This window comes from Protobothrops mucrosquamatus, unplaced genomic scaffold, assembly GCF_001527695.2.
Source record: "Protobothrops mucrosquamatus isolate PMUCROS unplaced genomic scaffold, P.Mucros_1.0 scaffold1600, whole genome shotgun sequence".
In the NCBI taxonomy this organism is placed as follows: domain Eukaryota; kingdom Metazoa; phylum Chordata; class Lepidosauria; order Squamata; family Viperidae; genus Protobothrops; species Protobothrops mucrosquamatus.
Window position 1 is genome coordinate 220,239 of NW_015387763.1, and position 20,152 is coordinate 240,390.

The 20,152-nt window shown below is 43.3% G+C and overlaps 1 protein-coding gene across 2 annotated transcripts; it reads left to right on the forward strand.

Annotated features, from left to right (window-relative positions):
* Window positions 1-5,450: 5,450 nt before the first annotated feature.
* Window positions 5,451-17,204, forward strand: LOC107293378 (phospholipase A2 inhibitor and Ly6/PLAUR domain-containing protein). Of its 2 annotated transcripts, none has more exons than XM_015822529.1 (7): window positions 5,451-5,611; window positions 8,818-8,927; window positions 10,581-10,709; window positions 12,934-13,050; window positions 14,234-14,386; window positions 15,266-15,400; window positions 16,111-17,204. In XM_015822529.1, exons 2-7 carry the CDS (start codon window positions 8,879-8,881, stop codon window positions 16,290-16,292), a joined length of 765 nt encoding a protein of 254 aa, XP_015678015.1. In that variant the 5' UTR covers window positions 5,451-5,611; window positions 8,818-8,878; the 3' UTR covers window positions 16,293-17,204. The 2 variants fall into 2 exon arrangements, with proteins under 2 accessions (XP_015678015.1, XP_015678016.1); XM_015822530.1 differs by lacking the exon at window positions 5,451-5,611 and adding an exon at window positions 5,851-5,873.
* The last annotated feature ends 2,948 nt before the right edge of the window (window positions 17,205-20,152 follow it).

Here is a 20,152-nt window from a genome sequence, read left to right on the forward strand (position 1 = left end):
TATAAAATAAAAAAAGAAATACGTGTTGGATGATTTGAGTGCAAGGTAACTCAATCTAAACCCCAGCAAGCAATGAAATTATATCATATCATATCATATCATATCATATCATATCATATATCATATGGAATACTGGAATACTGCATCCAGTTTTGGTCACCACGATGTAAAAAAGATGCTGAGACTCTAGAAAGAGTATAGAGAAGAGCAACAAAGATGATCAGGGGACTGGAGGCTAAAACATATAAGGAACGGTTGCTGGAATTGGGTATGTCTAGTTTAATGAAGAGAAGGACGATGGGGGACATGATAGCAGCGTTCCAATATCTCAGGGGCTGCCCCAAAGAAGAGGGAGTCAAGCTATTCTCCAAAGCACCTGAAGGCAGGACAAGAAGCAATGGGTGGAAACTAACCAAGGAGAGAAGCAACCTAGAACTAAGGAGAAACTTCCTGACAGTGAGAACAATTAACCAGTGGAACAACATGCCTCCAGAAGCTATGAATGCTCCAACACTGGAAGTTTTTAAGAAGAGACTGGACAGCCATTTGTCCGAAATGGTATAGGGTTTCCTGCCTGAGCATGGGGTTGGACTAGATGACTTCCAAGGTCCCTTCCAACCTTACCATTATTATTATTATTATTATTATTATTATTATTATTATTATTATTATTATTATTATTATTATTATTATTATTATTATTATTATTATTATTATTATTATTATATCATCTCATCTCATCTCATCTCATATTGTTGGAAGAAAAATCTTCATCCTGGTTCAGTCCAAGCCGGGGATAAACAAATATGGTGACTGCTTTAGAAAGAAGGTTGCAGTTTATTGAAGAGGATTGCCAGACAGAAAGATGGCTCTGGAAGAAAAGAGAGATGAACACATGTAAGGAGTGGGTTTTTATACCCTCTGGAGCCTTATTTTTTGGAGTTCTTCCTGTAGCATGAACTTTGACCTGAGTGAGTGTCCCTTTCTGGTATTCTGATGGTGATGGGTTAATCCTATTATGTCCAAAGGTCATATCCTGCTTCCCTGGGGCTGGGGCTGATGACTCTTAGAGTTTGGATGGGGTATGTAGATTTTAGGCCTTCGTCTTCTTAATCTCCTAGGTCCCTGGATTTACATCTGCATCTCTATAGAGCTGGTTTCTGCTTGGGGAAGGGAGACCTGGGGCTATTAAAAAAACTGGGCATGCTTTCCTGCCTCTTTGAGAAAATATATTTTTCTGCCTTTTTAATATTTCCTTCTCTGAGGGGGTGACTTCCCACAATATCATATCGTATCGTATCGTATCGTATTATCATATCATATCTCATACACCTGTCCAGTCTGATATAAATCAACACATACTGAGAAAATAGATGTTGCTCTGAATGAAGCTAGCAGAATTATTACCGGAAGCCTTAAACCAAGCCCACGAGATAAAATCTACCACCTAGCCAGCACTGCCTTGCCCACAGCAGCAGCATACAGAGGGAGACTCAGATCATCTATATCTTCTAGACAACGCCCTCTCTATAGCCTGCAAGAACTCAGCAGAGACTAAAATCTAGAAAGACTTTGAAGAATGTGAAAGCAGAGTGGACCTATGGAAAGCTACAAAGAACCATCCCTGGATGGAACCAAGAGAGGAGGTGGTACCTGGGTCCGGTGAAAGCTGCGACGTATGGAAATTGTTGAATAGACTGCGCACAGGTACAATAAAGTCCAGAGACACTCTGAACAAATGGGGCGATCTGGTGACTTTTGCCTTTTGCAGTTGTGACATGTACATATGTACATATCTTCCGTTTGTGTTCCAATCAGTGTACATTTGCTGACCTCATGGCAGCGCGACAGAACACAATTAATGTTTCTAGTTTCTGGGCGAGATCCAGCTGGTTCGGACCACTTCGGCAGAACCGGTAGCTAATTTTTTGTTGCCCAGGCCTAGAATGGACTTCCGGAAGTGGCATCCACCCACAGAACCAGTTGTTCCCATATCTGAATCCCACCACTGCTGAGATCTATTTAATTTGTGTATATTTTAATTTTGTATTTTAAATGATATGTCATATAGAATGCCTTATTTTAATTGGGGTGCTTCTGACATGAACAAGCAAATATCATATTTTGGAATATCGTATCATCCTATATCATCCTAGCTCATATCTCATAGTGTTTAAAGTTAAATGCACTTTTTTTTAACTTGGGCTTTTTAATTCTGCCTTTTCATTTTGAGTTATTTTAATCTGGTTTTTTTCCCCTTTTTGAAAAGCCTGCTGGCCTTTATCATTCTTAATCAGGCATCTCTTACGAGATTTATTAATAATAATAAAGTTGGAAGGGACCTCTAGGTCATCTAGTCCAATCCCCTGCTCAGGCAGGAAATCCTGTACCATTTCAGAGAAATGGCTGTCCAGTCTCTTCTTAAAAACTTCCAGTGTTGGAGCATTCATAGCTTCTGGAGGCAGGTTTTTCCACTGGTTGATTGTTCTAATTGTTAGGAAGTTTCTCCTTAGTTCTCTTTTTGATTTGTTTCTACCCGTTGCTTCCTGTCCTGCTTTCAGGTGCTTGGAGAATAGCTTGACTCCCTCTTCTTTGGGGCAGCCCCTGAGATACTGGAAGACTGCTATCCTGTCCCCCCTCGTCCTTCTCTTCATTAAACTAGACATACCCAATTCCAGCAGCTGTTCCTTATATGCTTTAGCCTCCAGTCCCCTAATCATCTTTGTTACTCTTCTCTGTACTCTTTCATAAAACCAATTCCAGAAAAGGAAATTGTCTTTCCCCTTCGTAGCAAATACAAAGAAGAATTTTGTGCCACTTTACTGCTGAATGCGTCATAACCACTGGTGGGATTCAGCCAGTTCGCACCACTTTGGCAGAACCGGTAGCTAATTTTTTGTTCCCCAGGCGCAGAACGGACTTCCAGAAATGCCATCCACACAGAGAACCGGTTGTTCACCTATTTGAATCCCACCACTCCTTCCTTCCTTCCTTCCTTCCTTCCTTCCTTCCTTCCTTCCTTCCTTCCTNCTCCCTCCCTCCCTCCCTCCTTCCTGTGGTGGGATTCAGCCAGTTCACACCACTTCAGCAGAACCGGTAGCTAATTTTTTGTTTTCCCAGGCCCAGAATGGGCTTCTGGAAGCGGCATCCACACAGAGAACCTGTTGTTCCCATATCTGAATCCCACCACTGGTTAACTCTTAAAGGTGCCCTTAGATTCTTTGTTGTGTTAAACTTCACATGGCTTTTCAATGCTCCTTTGAACATAGGCATCTCGCAGTGAATACCTTCGCAAAAAACACCAAAACAACTTCCTTTTCTGGAACAGGTTTTATGAAATTTCGCAAGAGAGGCCCCATTAAAAAGCCCACTTTGGTCTAGTGCTTAAGGCACCAGGCTAGAAACTAGGAGAGCGTGAGTTCTAGTCCCACCCTAGGCGTGAGAGCCGGCTGGGCGATTTTGGGCCAGGGATGGTAAACCACTTCTGAAAAACCTTGCAAAAGAAACTGCGGGAGCTCGTGCCGGCTGTCTCCAAAAGCCAGACACAAATGAAGGACGGCAGAAAAGAAACTTAATTATGCTTCAGAGCAGTGTTTCTCAACCTCAACAACTTGAACATTTCCGCGGTTGAGAAATCTTGCTGTCCCCACCCAAGGAGGCCAAAAAAAAAAAAAAAAAACCAACTCAGTTTCAGGAAGCGATGTGTGAGATCAGAGGATGGGCATGCAACTGCAAAGTGAGGTACCTCCCAAGTGGTTTCGGCCACACACACAAAAAAAACCTGATCCTGCCAGTTCTGAAATTCAGATGCATTGTCTGTCTTGGTTTTTTCAGCCCAGTTGCTCCTAGGTCCTAAAGCAGGGGTCTTCAAACTTGGCCCTTTTATGACTTGTGGACTTCAACTCCCAGAATTCCTCAGCCAGGCACGTGTGCCTGGCTGAGGAATTCTGGGAGTTGAAGTCCACAAGTCATAAAAGGGCCAAGTTTGAAGACCTCTGTCCTAAAGCAACACCAGCCATTAATCTTCTCCGGTAGAGAAGCCATTAAAGGGGAATGCTTCTGCACAGAGAGAAGCCATTAAAGGGGAATGCTTCTGCACAGCTGGCTAGGAAGCCAGTCTCCTGCCCTTACAGAATACCAGTAGCACTTAGACTTATATGCTGCTCTACAATACTCTCTGAGCAGTTTGCAAAGTTAGCACATTGCCCCCCAACAATCTGGGTCCTCATTTCACCAACCTCGGAAGGATGGAAAGCTGAGTCAACCTTCAGCCAGTCAGGATCGAACTCCTGGCAGTGGGCAGAATTAGACTGCAATACTGCATTCTAACCACTGGGAAAGAAGGAAGGAAGGGAAGGAAGGAAGGAAGGGCACTTATATACCGCTTCACAGTGCTTTACAGCCCTCTCTAAGAGGTTTACAGAGTCAGCATATTTGCACCCCACAATCTGGGTCCTCATTTTACCAACCTCGGAAGGGATGGAAGGCTGAGTCCAAACTTGAGCCAGTCAGGATCGAACTCCTGGCTCTGGGCAGAGTTTGTCTGCAATGCTACACTGTGCCACCCCCTGCGAGGTAGTCCAGAGAGGGAAGCACAAACCATGATACTGACACTACCTCTCTTGTAAGGTTACAGGAACAGAGTCTTGCGAGTCTGAAAGTACTTATCCCCTCCCCTGGTTTTACCTTCCAGAGAAGAAGGAAGGGTCCCGTTTGAGAGGCTTCCCAGGGCTTGAGATAAACTTTTGCATAAGTTTGCCTAAACCAGTGTTTCTCAACCTTGACAATTTTAAGGCATGTGGACTTCAACTCCCAGAATTCCACAGCCAGCAATGCTGGCTGTGGAATTCTGGGAGTTGAAGTCCACATGCCTTAAAATTGTCAAGGTTGAGAAACACTGGCCTAAACCGTGGTTCTTCCTGTACTCTCCCAAGGCCATTCTCACAGGCTACTACAGAAGCTGAAGACAAATATGACTCCAGGTCTTTGAGTTAGCCCTTCCTCTGGCTTTCCACAATGCCTTGAACCATAGCCTAACTGTCTACCCTCCATTTACGCAACAAACCAACTTGCCCCCCTCCCCAAAACAAACCACCGGTTAAAATAACCCAACTCAGTTAGCCCGGGCAAACCACGATGCAAAGCCAAGCTTCTCCTCAGTCTGCTTAAACCCGCTGAAATTTAGCCGTTTGGAATTTCCCACTGCTCGACTTGACTTGACCAAGAGTTATTTTTAAAGCAGAGTATTAGCCGTGGATTCCCCCACACCCCCCACACCCCGCTGGTTTTCTTTTTTATCTGTAGCCGTCATTCAGGAAAGGAACAGATGAAACTTTGCTAGCTCTGATAAAAGTCATGTGAAGAAAGAAAGAAAGAAAAAACAAAACAAAACAAAACATCTCCAGCCTCTGCCAATAGTTTCAGCTGCTGTTAAAGGCACAGGAAAAGCAAAAGCAAAAGAGACACAGGAGTGGAAGCAAGCTTTGGATGAAAGGCAGAGCAGTTAATGAAGAAATCCTGTGGTTTTGAAGGGATTTTTCTGGATTGCTGCGTTTGCTGGTAAAATGGCCCGTGGGGGTAGGTGGATCGGCAGAGAGAGAGCAGGCGCGGGGTATGTATTTGAAGCCTGGGAAAGGGTAAGAAGTTGATTGGTCTGTATGGTGTTATTTTTTTTTCCCCTCCGGATTGCTCTGTGATATTAATAGAATTTAATAGCATGGCTTTGCCAGTTATGGGGAATCTCATAACGGTCCAGATTCATAAACTGTCAACAATTGGGATCAGCTACCGCAGCTGATCTTGCTGACTTTTTGATCTCTATCGAAGAAACATTTTGTCTTTTTGGAAAGCTCTCAGGACAGGTTGATCTGGGGGTAGGTGATGCAGTCCTGGAATCAGGAGCTGGATGGTGTCGGGTTTGGGATAATAATAATAATAAAGTTGGAAGGGACCTTGGAGGTCATCTAGTCCAACCCCCTGCTCAGGCAGGAACCCTACACCATTTCAGACAAATGGGTGTACAGTCTCTTCTTAAAAACTTCCAGTTTTGGAGCATTCACCGCTTCTGGAGGCAGGTTGTTCCACTGGTTAATTGTTCTAGCTGTCAGGAAGTTTCTCCTTAGTTCTAAGTTGCTTCTCTCCTTGATCAGTTTCCATCCGTTGCTTCTCGTCCTGCCTTCAGGCACTTTGGAAAATAGCTTGACTCCCTCTTCTTTGAGGCAGCCCCTGAGATATTGGAACACTGCTATCATGTCCCCCCTCGTCCTTCTCTTCATTAGATACTAGACATACCCAATTCCAGCAATCGTTCCTTATATGTTTTAGCCTCCAGTCCCCTCATCATCTTTGTTGCTCTTCTCTGTACTCTTTCTAGAGTCTCAGCATCTTTTTTACATCGTGGTGACCAAAACTGGATGCCGTATTCCAAGTGTGGCCTTACTAAGGCATTGTAAAGTGGTATTAATACTTCACGTGATCTTGATTCTATCCCTCTGTTAATGCAGCCCAGCACTGAGTTGGCTTTTTTGGCAGCTGCACCACACTGCTGGCTCATATTTAAGTGATTGTCCACTAGGACTCCGATGTACAGTTACGACCCCAGTTGAGCCCAGAATGTATGTTGCTAAGCGAAACGTGTTCTGTGAGTTTGCCCCGCTTTATAGACTTTCCTTGCACAGTTGCTAAGCGATTCGTTGCGTTTGTTCAGTTAGAAACACGGTTGTTAAGTGAATCTGGCTTCCTCGGGGATTTTGCTTGTCAGAAAGTCACAAAAGGGGATCACGTGATTCCCCTGGGACGCTGCAACCGTCATGAGTATGACTCACTTGCCGAGGTTCTGAGTTTTTATCACATGACCTTGGGGATGCTGCAAATGTCATAGCTGTGAAAAACGGCCCTAAGTCGCTTTTTTCAGTGCCGTTGTAATTTGGAGCGGTCACTAAATGAACTGTTGTAAGTCAAGGACTACCTGTAATTGAACTTTGGATGGCCGTATTAGCACATAATATATATATTCAAATCATCAAAAACTGTGTCATGATTTCTCAAACCTTTCCTTCCCTTTTTGAGTTCCCTGTTCTAGTGGCGGTGATCGTCTTGCAGATGGTGTGTGTGTGCGGGGTTTGGTTATTTTTTTTTAGCTGAGGTCATTTTTGGAGTTTCCAGCTCTTGCTATTTTGTGGCTATTATTATATTTCTATCTTTTCACAAGCTTCTCTCGCTGCCCACCTTTTCTGAGCTGAAGAACTAAAAACCGTAGCTTAAAAGCCAAAGCGGGGAAAAAAAAAAAAGTTAAAATGTATAAGTAAAAATACGTCAGGTTAAAAACTTCAAAGGCTAGGAGGTGATCGTTACCAGGAGCAACCCCCAAGAAACCTGAGTAATATTTTTTTGTTGTTGTTCTTTTTTTCCTCCAAGCCCTGGGAGAAATTTGGTATCATGTATCTCTTTCCTGTCCAGAAAAAAGGGGGAGATATAATAGTGGTCAATTCTGAAAAGAGTGGTTAGTTGCCATAAAATATGCAGTTTGTTTATTTATTTACTTATTTACTTAGCACAGGAGTCCTCAAACTTGGCCACTTTAAGACTTGTGGACTTCAACTCCCAGAATTCTGCAGCCAGCAAGTTTGAGGACCCCTGATTTAGCATATAGCATATCATACGTGGACTAGCAATATATATTGATGTATCATCTAGATTAGTAAAAAAAAAAAAAGAAAAATCAGATACCTGACTTAGGGAGGGAGTCAAACTATTTTCCAAAGCGCCTGAAGGCAGGACAAGAAGCAACAGATGGAAACTAACCAAGGAGAGAAGCAACCTAGAACTAAGGAGAAACTTCCTGACAGAACAATTAACCAGTGGAACAACCTGCCTCCAGAAGCTGTGAATGCTCCAACACTGGAAGTTTTTAAGTAGAGACTGGACAGCCATTTGTCCGAAATGGTATAGGTTTTCCTGCCTGAACAGGGGGTTGGACTAGATGACCTCCAAGGTCCCTTCCAACTTTACTATTATTATTATTATTATTATTATGGATCATCGCATAGTCAGCCAGATGTTCAGACTGGATCTGGCATTTTGTCTACCTATCGAGTCCTTACCCAGGACCTGGGATAGGCAGATGTGGATGTTTGATGGTATTACAGATATCGTTGCAGGATGGAAGCAGTTCCTAGTAAGGCTGCCTTTTGCAGTTGACTAATAGCGAATTTGTCAATGCCGATGGTGTTCAAGTGGTGCTCCAGTTGTTTTGGGATTGCACCCAAGGCACCTATTACTATTGGTAGTACCCTTGCTTGCTTTTGCCACAGTCTTTCTATTTCTATTTGTAGGTCTTTGTATTTTGTTATCTTCTCCAGTTCTTTCTCATCTATTCTATTATTATTATTATAATAATAATAATATAATATAATAATATTATTATAATATAATAATAATAATAATAATAATAATAATAATAATAATAATAATAATAATAATAATAATAATAATAATAATAATAATAATAATAATAATAATAATAATAATAATAATATATGCCCTCTCAGTTTACAGCCGGTCACGATGTGATCTACGGTTTGACGTGGGACCTCGCAGTCCCATTGAAGGGAGGATATTGTGCCCCATTCACAAGAAGTGGAGAAACTGGGAGAAAGATTTACAAAGGGCTGCCCTTTTTTTGGAAGGGTTTTTTTAAACGCACCCCCCTTCCCTTCCCCCCCCCAAAGAGAGAAGAAAATAAAAGGCTGAGCAAAACATTGGTTCCTTAAAGGGAATAAATGCCTATTTTTTTTCCTGCAAATGTTTACATTTTAGGACATAGAAGTGGCCCCACGGCAGAGAGACGCTCCCTTCTTCATCACTGCAGATCTTCATCATGAAAGTTCTTCTGACTTTATTTTCCCTTTCCGTACTTCTTTCTCCCGGTAAGAAAACATCTGGAAATTCCTCAACAGCTGGACAAAGATCTGATCTATTATGAAGGCAGGCATAAGCAGATCTTCCAGCGGCGTCATTAAAGCCCTTTCCAAGATATGCCTACTCTAACTTAGCACTTTCCAGTATTCCCCAAGTAGCGTAGCTCATACCTGTATCTGTGTAGACCAGAGGTCCCCAACCTTTTGGGCACCAGGGACCGGTTCCATGGAGAGAGGTTTTTCCGTGGACCGGAGGGGGCGTGGTTTTGTGTGCTGCCTGCATCCCGCGGATGGGGCTTTGCTTGTTTGTGCGGACCGGTTGCTGGCATGCCGCGGACTGGTACTGGTCCACAGATCGGAGGTTGGGGACAATAGACAATAATGGGAACAGAAGTATGTGTTATGCCCCAGGGAATGGGAAAAGATTACAGGAGCCACTCTCCCCACAACTTCCTGGGGAATAACAGGGAGGAAATGGAAAACCAAGGGGGATCTGCAAAATTCTAGTATACTTATGACCCTAATTGTCCCCAAATGTATGTTGTTAAGTAAGACAGTTGTTAAGGGAGTTTTGCTCCATTTTACGTCCTTTCCTGCCACAGATGCTAAGTCAGTGATGGTGAACCTTTTAGAGACCGAGTGCTCAAAAACCACCTCGTCCCTGCCCTTCCCCCGCCTCTCTTGCCCACATGGCCACTCACCACCTCCACGGCCTGCCACAGCAGATCACCCAGGCGGCCCAGCAGCGTCATGGCTGCCACGCCCTCTGTCCGCACCCCACAGCAGCATCTGTATGTGATGGGGCATGAGGGCAGAGTCTTGTCCCCACTGCCCGGCTGCCATGTCCTTGGCTACGCTGCTCCGTGCAGGCTGCGCCCAGGGTGACTCTCCTCTGGGGGGGGGCTGCTGGTGAGGAGGGGCCCATGGGGGATGGTAGGGCTGGGGTGACAGCATGCATGCCCACAGAGAGGGCTTTGAGTGCCACCTCTGGCACCCGTGCCATAGGTTCGCCACCACTGTGCTAAGTGAATCCCTGCCATTGCTAAGTTAGCAACACGGTTGTGAAGTGAATCTGGACTTTGCTTGTCAGAAGCTCGCAAAAGAGGATGGCATGACCTTGGGACACAGCAACAGTCATAAATACGAACCAGTTGCCAAGCAGCTAAATTTTGATCCCAAGATCATGGGGATGCTGCAACGGTTTCTTGCCTGATTGGACCTAACAAAAGATACTTTGGGGGAGGGAAGGTGGGATTGTCTTCCTAAACTGGAGCAAAATCAGTTATGATTCCTCCAGAAGCGGTGAATGCTCCAACACTGGAGGTTTTTAAGAAGGGACTGGACAGCCATTTGTCCGAAATGGTATAGGGTTTCCTGCCTGAGCAGGGGGTTGGACTAGATGACCTCCAAGGTACCTTCCAACTTTACTATTATTATTATTATTATTATTATTATGGGGAGACTTCCCCAGTCTTACTCAAGGCAGCATCCCACCCAAGAAAGGAACATGTAGCAAATGAAAGAGGAGAGCTAACCTCTCTGATCCATCTCTTTTGTGGGGATGACTGGAAAAGCCAAATTAGATACTAGGCTTGCAATCCCCCCCCCCAAAAAAAGGTCATAAAATTGAAGATGTCACTAAAGCCAATCCTTGTTTATTAGCTTGTTTCCAGACGCAAGAAAACACGAGGAACAAGAAGCTTCCTGATCCATCAACTTCAGTTGAGGGGGTGCTGAAACCTCATACTCAAGAATCCAAGGATTCAGAACCAACGATACATCCATCTATTGGTGAGTACTGACCCCCGATTCACTGGAGACTTCTGCAGGAATGTGTTGCCATAATAATAATAATAATAATAATAATAATAATAATAATAATAATAATAATAATAATAATAATAATAATAATAATAATAATAATAATAATAATAATAATAATAATAAAAAAAAAAGTTGGAAGGGACCTTGGAGGTCATCAAGTCCAACCCCCTGCTCAGGCAGGAACCCTACACCATTTCGGACAAATGGCTGTCCAGTCTCTTCTTAAAAACTTCCAGTGTTGGAGCATTCACCGCTTCTGGAGGCAGGTTGTCTTTTGGAATTCTCTAGCAAAGCCCTTTATGGTGTGGGACCAAGATATCTGAGGAGCCATCTTGGCCTGCCCCACTTATTCTGCCCGAAGGGGTCTACTATGGACTCCATCGGCCAAGGAATTTTGGCTGGCAGGGTCTAGGAAAAAAGCCTTTTTCACCACAGCCCCCGCCCTTTAGAACATCTTGCCCTGGGACATGAGATCTGACCTCCTCATTTATAAATAAATCTTCATTTGGAATAGAACAGTGGTGGTGAACCTATGGCATGGGTGCAGGAGGTGGCACTCGGAGCCCTCTCTGTGGGCACACATGCCGTTGCGCAAGCCTTGACTCCCCATGCGACCCCCTCCTCACCAGCAACCCCCCTGGAGGAGAGTCACCCCCGAGCATGGCCCACGCGGAGCAGTGCAGCCAAGGACATGGCAGCCAGGCAGCGTAGACAAGACTCTGCCTTCACCCCCCATCATGCACAGTTGATGCTGCGGGGCGCGGGCAGAGGGCATGGATGCCATGGCGCTACTGGGCTGCCTGGGTGATCTGCGGCGGGCCCTGGAGATGGTGAGTGGCCCTGCAGGCAGGTGAGGTGGGGGCAGGGCAAGGGGTGAAGCTAGGGCAGGAGCAGTTTTTAGGCACTCAGTCTCTAAAAGGTTTGCCATCACTGGAATAGAATATCTTTACTGTCATTGTGTAACTCACAACAAAATTAAGTGCTGTCCACAGTGCACATTCCACACAAGTAAAAACCACAAATAAGAACATACATTATATACACACATCCTCCACATTCTATTCACCATTGCGCTGCCCCTAATATTGCACTTTGACGTTGCACTATACAGTGGTATTTAATATGGTTACAGCTCTGGGAGAAAAACTACTTTTCAGCCCATTTGTCTTTGTTTTGATTATCCTGTACTGTCTGCCAGATGGTAATAGTTCAAAAAAAGAATGTCCAGGATGAGATGAGTCTTTAAGAATATTTTGAGCTTTCCTAAGACAACGGGAACTATACAGTTCGTCCAAGGTGGAGGGGGAGGAATCCTCTGGGCGATGGCAATGACCCTGTGGAGCGCTTTCCTATCCGCTACTGTGCAACAAGCAAACCACACACTAATGCAATAGATTAGAATGTTCTCTATGAAGCAACGGTAGTGTCAATGCTGCTAACATCGGATGTTCTTGCTTGACAATATATGAAGATGCAGACATTTCCTATTTAACCTGTGTATTACTTTTAGAGTTAAAATTAGATGGTGCTGGAGGGGAGGGGAAAGAATGTGCTTGGGGATTAGTTAGCCATAACAATATCTCAATAGAGTATTCTTCAAGGTTGGTTGTAATAAGAGGAGATAACAGGAGGGAAAGTTCACACTTCAAACTAATTGGAGAATGTGATTTATGACTGTTCAATGAAGGAGTGAGTTATGCTTAGATACTGTATGTTTGGAGGAGGAGAATTCAGATTTTGGCTTCTCTATGTACGTACGGAAGCTTGGTTGCAATAAAAGATTCTTTAAGGTAAACAATGCCTCAAAGTTCTTTGAAGACAGGTAGAATGTCACCAGTAGTTTTTCATTCATTTGACGTTGCAATGAAGTTCTAATCTTCATGTTGCCCGGCGAGATGAAAATAAAATCTAGGACATTTTAGAATTTCTCACGATCAAACCCAGGTCTTCATCTGGTTAATGAATTAACCCATTTTCTGAATTGACACCAACCATCTAACCATAAATTTTAACCTGGCAGTCTGAGTTCATACAACACAGGCTGAGCCAAATGTACACAGACATGGAGAACCTTGCCAAATCACAAGACCAGCATGTTGTATGAATGTAGTCACCAGGCCCTTAAGGGACCCCATTGATACATGGCTGAAATATCTGCCCTGCAGGTTGATGGGTCTTTTCACTTTTTCAGGTGCTTCCCTGGAGTGTGAAATGTGTTTTGGCACGGGAAATAGCTGTCGAAGTGGGAAAGAGAGATGTGAGTTCGATGAGGACATTTGTGTTATCGGATTGACAGAAACCTCCGAAGGTGAGTGAAAACAGCAGTAGACAAGCAGCCATCTTAATCCATTTTCACTCCCTATCAGCTTTTATTTTTGTCTTTGGAAATACAGGAAGTCCTCAACTTATGACCAGCCTGTCTGTTGCTAAGCAAAATGGTTGTTAAGTGAATCGCTCCTAATTTGCCAACCTTTTTTCCACAATTGTTAAGTGAATCACTGCAGTTATTAAGTGGATCATGCCATTGTTAAACAAATCCAGCTTCCCCCATTGGTTTTGCTTGTCGGAAGCTGGCTGGGAAAGTCACAAATGGTGATCACATGACCCCAGGATGTTGCAACTGTCATAAATGCATGCCAGTTGCTAAGCACCCACATTTTGAACACATGACTGTGGGGATGCTATGATGGTCATAAGTGCGAAGACTGCTTGCAAGTCACTTTTTTCAGTGCCATTGTAACTTTGGTCATTAAACAAATGATTGTAAGTCGAGGACTGAGTCTTTAATCACTGAGAGGTATAGAAATCAAATATTATGTCAACATCCAGCTCAAGAATCCAAATAAACTCCAGGTTCATTTTGTCTCTGAAAATCTTACTGTTTATTGAATACACTGCATGGTAAGGTCAAAGCAAAACTAACTCCGACTTAAACAATAATTTTCCCAGCCAAACCCCCAACGTCTTACATAGTCCGTATAAACAAGTTCATTTTGTTATGGGAACTGTCCGCTTTAAATCCACACCTGTTTTGGTGTCCTTGAAAAGATTTCAGGCTCTCACGGTCTTCAGCTGAATCATAGAAGTTTCATTTCTCTAGCTAACCCTCTTGAAAGTAACACCTCCTCTCCTTAATCTAAAGGCAAGTTGAAATGCAGAGGCACGTAGCTGCCAAAGTTTCATCCTTGACATATTAACAATAACAATAAATATGCTTCTTTAAGCTTGCTAATTAATAAAGCATGATCTAAACACAGAAAGTTGCCTTCAACTTGAGTTCCGTTGCTGGTCCTCCTTGAGGTAACTCTCCAAAGTTTTAGACTTGTAGATGCCAATCATTGACCTGGGAGGTTCTTGAAGCTGAGCAAGCATCCTACTACAGCTCTGACATCCTTGGTCACAAAAGGAGTCCCACAAAAGCTCTCTTTGGGCACTGCTAGGCTAGGTGAAGACCCAGCCACGACAAAATATGAAATCTTCTCTCTTGGCAGGAGGAAAAACCACGTCCAATATAGAAAAGGACTGCTATTTCTCAGAGAACTGCACCTCTGCATCTGTTTTGGTGACCTTTGGACAAGGAGAGTTCCTCAGGAGAAGCACCCTCTGTTGCTTAGGAGAAGACTGCAAAGAAGATTCTCTTCCATGTAGGTCTCGTCTTCTTTTCCTTTTCCTCTGTCAGTGATCTCCATCCAACAATGTAAGAAATGATTGGCACTCCTAACCAGCGGTATCAACTCAAAGAATTGGGAAGTTGCCATGCCCTCCAAGAACTTGAAGTACCGGAGTTCTCCACTAGAGGTCACGTTGACTATTGTAATTCAGAATGATTTAGAGCAGAGGTGCCCAACCTTGGCAACTTTAAGACCTGTGTGGACTTCAACTCCCAGAATTCCGCAGCCATAATTCCATGTCTGGGAAATTGGAGTCCACAGGTCTTAAACTTGCTAAGGCTGAACACCCCTGATCCTCTAGAGGACTACAGGTTTCCTATTTTTGATACAATCCTTCCATTGCAAATTAGATGTTTCTGTTTTTTTTCCCTTTGCAAGATGGGTAAACAACTTTATCTGGGGGCGGGGAGAGGGGTGTTGTAGTATTCTTTGAAGATTGCCTCAATAGTGCTGGGAATGTTTATTTATTTATTTATTTATTAGATTTGTGTTTTTTTAAAAAAAAATTACTTACAAATAAGTCAAGGCAGTGAACGTATCTAGTATCCTATTTCTCCCATCACAAGGTGAGGTGGGTTGGACCGTGTGGGATGCTGCTACAGTCGTAAGTGTGAGGACCGGTTGTAAGTCACTTTTTTCCAGTGCCGTTGTAGCTTGGAACGGTCGCTAAACAAACGGTTGTTAAGTCAAGGACTGTCTGTATAAAAATGCAGGGGTAAGTTTGATAGCAACTCTGGGTGATAAATGCCTAGAGATGCCTAGGAAAATAATGGAACCGGTGATGACAAGAGGGCTGTTCATTTTGGAACTCAAATGCTCTGATTTAATTAATTGGGCTCAATTTTTTTTCAGGGCCACCAATCAATATGACAGCCAATGGGAAATACTGCCCAGCCTGCTATTCTGCCCAGCCATGCCTTAAGAAGACAGTCAAGTGCACTGGAGCTGAGAATTACTGCCTGGATTTGGCTGGGCATAAATATCCTGGTAATTTTGAGGTTATATTTTGAATACGTTCACACATCACCTTAAAACATAAGGTGCATTCATACAACCCACTTAACCCAATCTGTTTACCTGAGTTCATTCAACCTCAGTTATGTTTCTCTGTGGGTATACGTGGCTTAGGTGTGATCCTCACCCACAAGGCTGCAGGAACTGGATATGTGTAGTCTAGTGAAGAGAAGGACCAGGGGTGACAGTCTTCCAATATTTGAGGGCCTGTCACAGAGAGGAGGGGGGTCAACCTATTCTCCAAAACACCTGAGGGCAGGACAGGAAGTAATGGTTGGAAGCTTACCAAAGAGAGATCTCACCTAGAATTAAGGAGAAATTTCCTGTCGGAACAACTAATCAGTGGAATGGCTTGCCTCCAGAAGTTGTGGATGCTCCATCACTGGAGGTTTTTAAGAGGAGATTGGACAGCCATTTTCCAGAATTATAGAGGGTCTTCTTTTTAAGCACAAGGTTGGACTCGAAGACCTCCAAGGTTCTAACTCTGTTATTCTGTTCTCTGTTATTCTGTTCTCTGTACTACGATATGGTTTATTGGTTTTGTGGGTATAATACTGGCACCATATTTAAGCAACTTGAAAGGTTAGTGGGTTTGCATAGCCAGCCGTTAAGTGGATGAGTGGACTTCTTAGGTCATGATCACCAGGCTCTGTGTGACTTTCCTTCTTGTTTGTCATATTTAGATAAGCACATCACTCTGAGAGGTTGCACAACTGCGCCCATCTGTAATGCTTTACTCACTGGAAAAGTGAACTTGTTTGATATGGATATTGTTAATTGCCAGCCGGCCAACCGGGTGTCTCAGCTTACAGGATGTCTTCTCTTGTCTCTCTCTGGGCTCCTGCTGACGAAGGTCCTCTTGTGATGCACCTCTTGGAAGAAGCAGCCGTTAAAGGTTCCTTGTTTCTCCTTCTCAGAAAGAAGAACATAGAACGTGAAAGGGGTATTTCACCAAGACAGATGTTTGAGACCACTCGTTCAGTTTTCTCACTACTGACCAGCACAAGGTCTCCAGAGAAAGTGCTGGAACTTGAATCTGGACCCTCTTTCTACCCATGAGGAACAGCTTGCTAATTCATGAAGACACAGCCACAAAACGTCTGCTGGAAAATGCCTTTAATTAATAGAAGTTTGCGAGGCAAGAGTGGCCACCCAAGGTGACCTTCCTTGACTCAGGATTTTGTCTCGGATGGTGGGACTTCTGCAGACCTGCAATCCATGCACAGAAGCTGCTGCTTTTCACAAATAAAGTTTGGCCATACCGCTCTGGTACTAGGAAGGTGGAGAAGTGTGTGTCTCTCCTCCAAAGCAATCTTCTGAAGATTTGCACAATTTAATGCTTAAAACCTGGGATCTGCTACCAGGTCAGTGTATATAGTAATGGTGGTATTCACATGACGAATCTAATCAGGTCAGCTGACAATATGTGAGGCTTGGTTAGTTTTAACTCTGGTTTCCGGAACTTGATGTGATGTATGAAGCCAGTCTGGTTTCATAACTATTGCTCTATTTTTGTGCAATAATGCTATTGCAAATATTGTGCAAATTGTATGGGTTTACAGTAATCATGTTAGCGTGTTCTGCCAACGAGCCGTTGTTAAGCTTCTGTTTCAAGTGGACCAAATGCTTGACTGGGTTCAAGGTAAAAATCCCTCATTTTTCCTCCTTTCCTGCTGGATAGTTTGGGGAAATATTAGATACCCGTTGAACTTACTCAAAACTATTTGGACCTCGAAGCGACACCTCCAGACCTCCAAATAAAATAAGGTTTTAAACTTGATGAGATGTTGCAAGAGTTTTGTGGTCTCATGGGTGACCTTGTGGGATATTGGTGAATTGGAATGAGACAACATTACATAACACAGTGCTCAAGATGTGTTGCCAATCCTTGGGTGAGGCTAACTGTGCTGTAATAAAGTAAAATTCATTCCAGATCAGCTGATTTTATGCCTTAAAACAGGGATCTTCACACTTGGCCCTTTTATGACTTGTGGACTTCAGCTCCCAGAATTGTCTGTTTTTGTTCTTTCGGCCCAGTTGCTCCTAGGTCCTAAAGCAGGGATCTTCAAACTTGGCCCTTTTATGACTTGTGGACTTCAACTCCCAGAATTCCTCAACCAGTGTGCCTGGCTGAGGAATTCTGGGAGTTGAAGTCCACAAGTCATAAAAGGGCCAAGTTTGAAGACTCCTGCCTTAAAAATATCAAAACTCTACCAGATCCTTCAAAGGAAGCTCAGTCTTTTGACCATCTTCCACCATGATGTGATTGAGGGGTCCTTGGTGCTCTCTGAGCTTGTTTGTTTTCCTGCAGAGGTTTCATTATCCTAACTAGGTAACGCCATCAATGCTGGTGATGATGTGATTCTTTGTGACTTTTGATCGACTCCTGGTAGATCCTGCACTTAGTTCCCCTCTCTCCTTTTCCTTCCTGGGGAGTCCTCCTTCATTCCTCATTGCAGTAGACAGTTAGATGGACAGACAGACACATATCTGCTCATTCAGCTCAGCTCAGCCTCCTCTATGTGGTCTTCATTGACAAGAAATCCCACCCAAAAGATGGAGTCCTCGTATTTAGAGGCTGCCCATTGGCAAGCCATGATGACTATCGATGACAGGTCATATGGTGATGTTGACACAAATCCCGCCTTTACCTACTTATGTCGAAGCAATTAGCATAAGTTCATGCAGGCATAAAAATATGCATCAGGCCTTCCCCCAGTCTTCCCATAATTGCCACGAACTTCCTCCTATGTTACTTATGCCTACTCTGGTCTTCCAAGATCTTCCCACTATAATCCGTTATTTCAATGTCTTCTTAGGATTGTGGTCTGCAGCATCTGAAGCCAAAGTGGGTTGGAGGAGAAAGTAAATAAATAAAATTGAGGTTCAGTTTGGGTGTACATGTAGTCCTTGACTTGTGACCGCAATCGGGATGGGAATTTTGGTCGTAAGTCATTGTGGTTGTTATTCAAGGTAAGCATGAGACTGGAGAGGTGGCACAGTGGCCTCAGTGGTTAAGATGTTGGGCATTTGGGCTGGAAAGATGTTAGTCCGGGTTCGTGACCCAAGCTCCATGTGATGGGGTGAGCTCCTATTCCTTGCTCTGTCAACCTAGCAGTCCGAAAGCATGCAAATGCGAATAGATAAATAGGTACCATTTCGGTGGGAAGGTAAGAACACTCCGTGACATCACGTTGGCCACATGACCGTGGAAAGGTCTTCAGATAGCGCAGGCTCAAGGCCTTGAAATGGAGATGAGTGCCACCCCCTGTAGTCGGCAACGACTAGCGGAATAAAATCTGCAGGGAGTCCTTTACTGGATTGGACATGGATTTTTCTCCTACATTTGCAGAGGTCATTGGGCCATTCTCCCGAGTGAGCATTTTTTGCCAGCAAACAAACTAGCAAACGGTGCAAAAAAATCAGTAAAAACATGTCAAAAATAGTGGCAAAATGATCGAGAAGGATGCTGCCATCAGTTGCAAATACGAGCTGGTTGCCAAGCACCCAAAACACAGTCATGTGACTGTAGAGGAAGTGGCATGACATGTTATGAGGGCTGGACGTGTTTTATGGAACATAAAGCACTCTATTTGAGGCCGTTGTAGCTTCAAATGGTTGTTAAATGACCGCTCGTAAATTGAGAACTCTCATTTCAGTATTTTCTGCCTGTCCTATAGGATCTACCGCAGTAGGCAGGACATCTTACAAGTCCCATCTCTGAAGAAGCACCACCATCAGGGACCATGAGTCGCCCTGAGTCCTTCGGGAGAAGGGCGGGATACAAATTGGAATAATAATAATAATAATAATAATAATAATAATAATAATAATAATAATAATAATAATAATAATAATAATAATAATAATAATAATAATAATAATAATAATAATAATAATAATAATAATAATAATAATAATAATAATAATGAGACTTTGCCATTCATAGTGCTGCCACCATGGATATCCGTCTTCTTCAGGGAATCACATTCTGATGAAATGAACGTAGAGAGATATACAACAGGAAACACTTTTGAGAAGCAAGCTGTCTCTCCCAATTTCACAACAGGAAAGAGTTTTGGAGAAACAAACTTACATTTCCCAAGTTAAGAAAATCATTTTTTTTCTGGGCTAGATATAATATTTTGCTTTGGGCATTATTACGAGAAAGATATTCTAAGATTCATTCCCCCAAAAAATAAAACCAAGAAAAAAAAATGTGTCTCTTGTAAAATCTGGGTTGTAAATGACCCAGCCATGTAGCATACAAGTAGTCCGACTTACAACAGTTTGTTTAGTGGTCGTTCAAAGTTACAACGGCACTGAAAAAAGTGACTTATGACCACTTTTCACACTTACGACCGTTGCACGGTCACATGATCAAAATTTAGATGCTTGGCAACTGACTCATATTTATGACGATGGCAGTGTCCTGGGGGTCATGTGACTATCTTCTGACAAGCAAACTTAATGGGAAGCCAGATTCACTTAACAACCTTGTTACTAACAGCTGCAGTGATTCACTTAACAACTGTGGCAAGAAATGGGTTGTAAAATGGGACAAAACTCCCTTAACAAATGTCTCACTTAACAACAAAAATTCGGGGCTCAGTCGAAGATTACCTATAATAGGGGCTTGGGCCAATTCCTAATTTGGATTTTCTAAAGTGGTTTTTAAAAGAAAGTCCCCAGTACCAATAAAGGAGAATATTCGTAGCTCAGGAT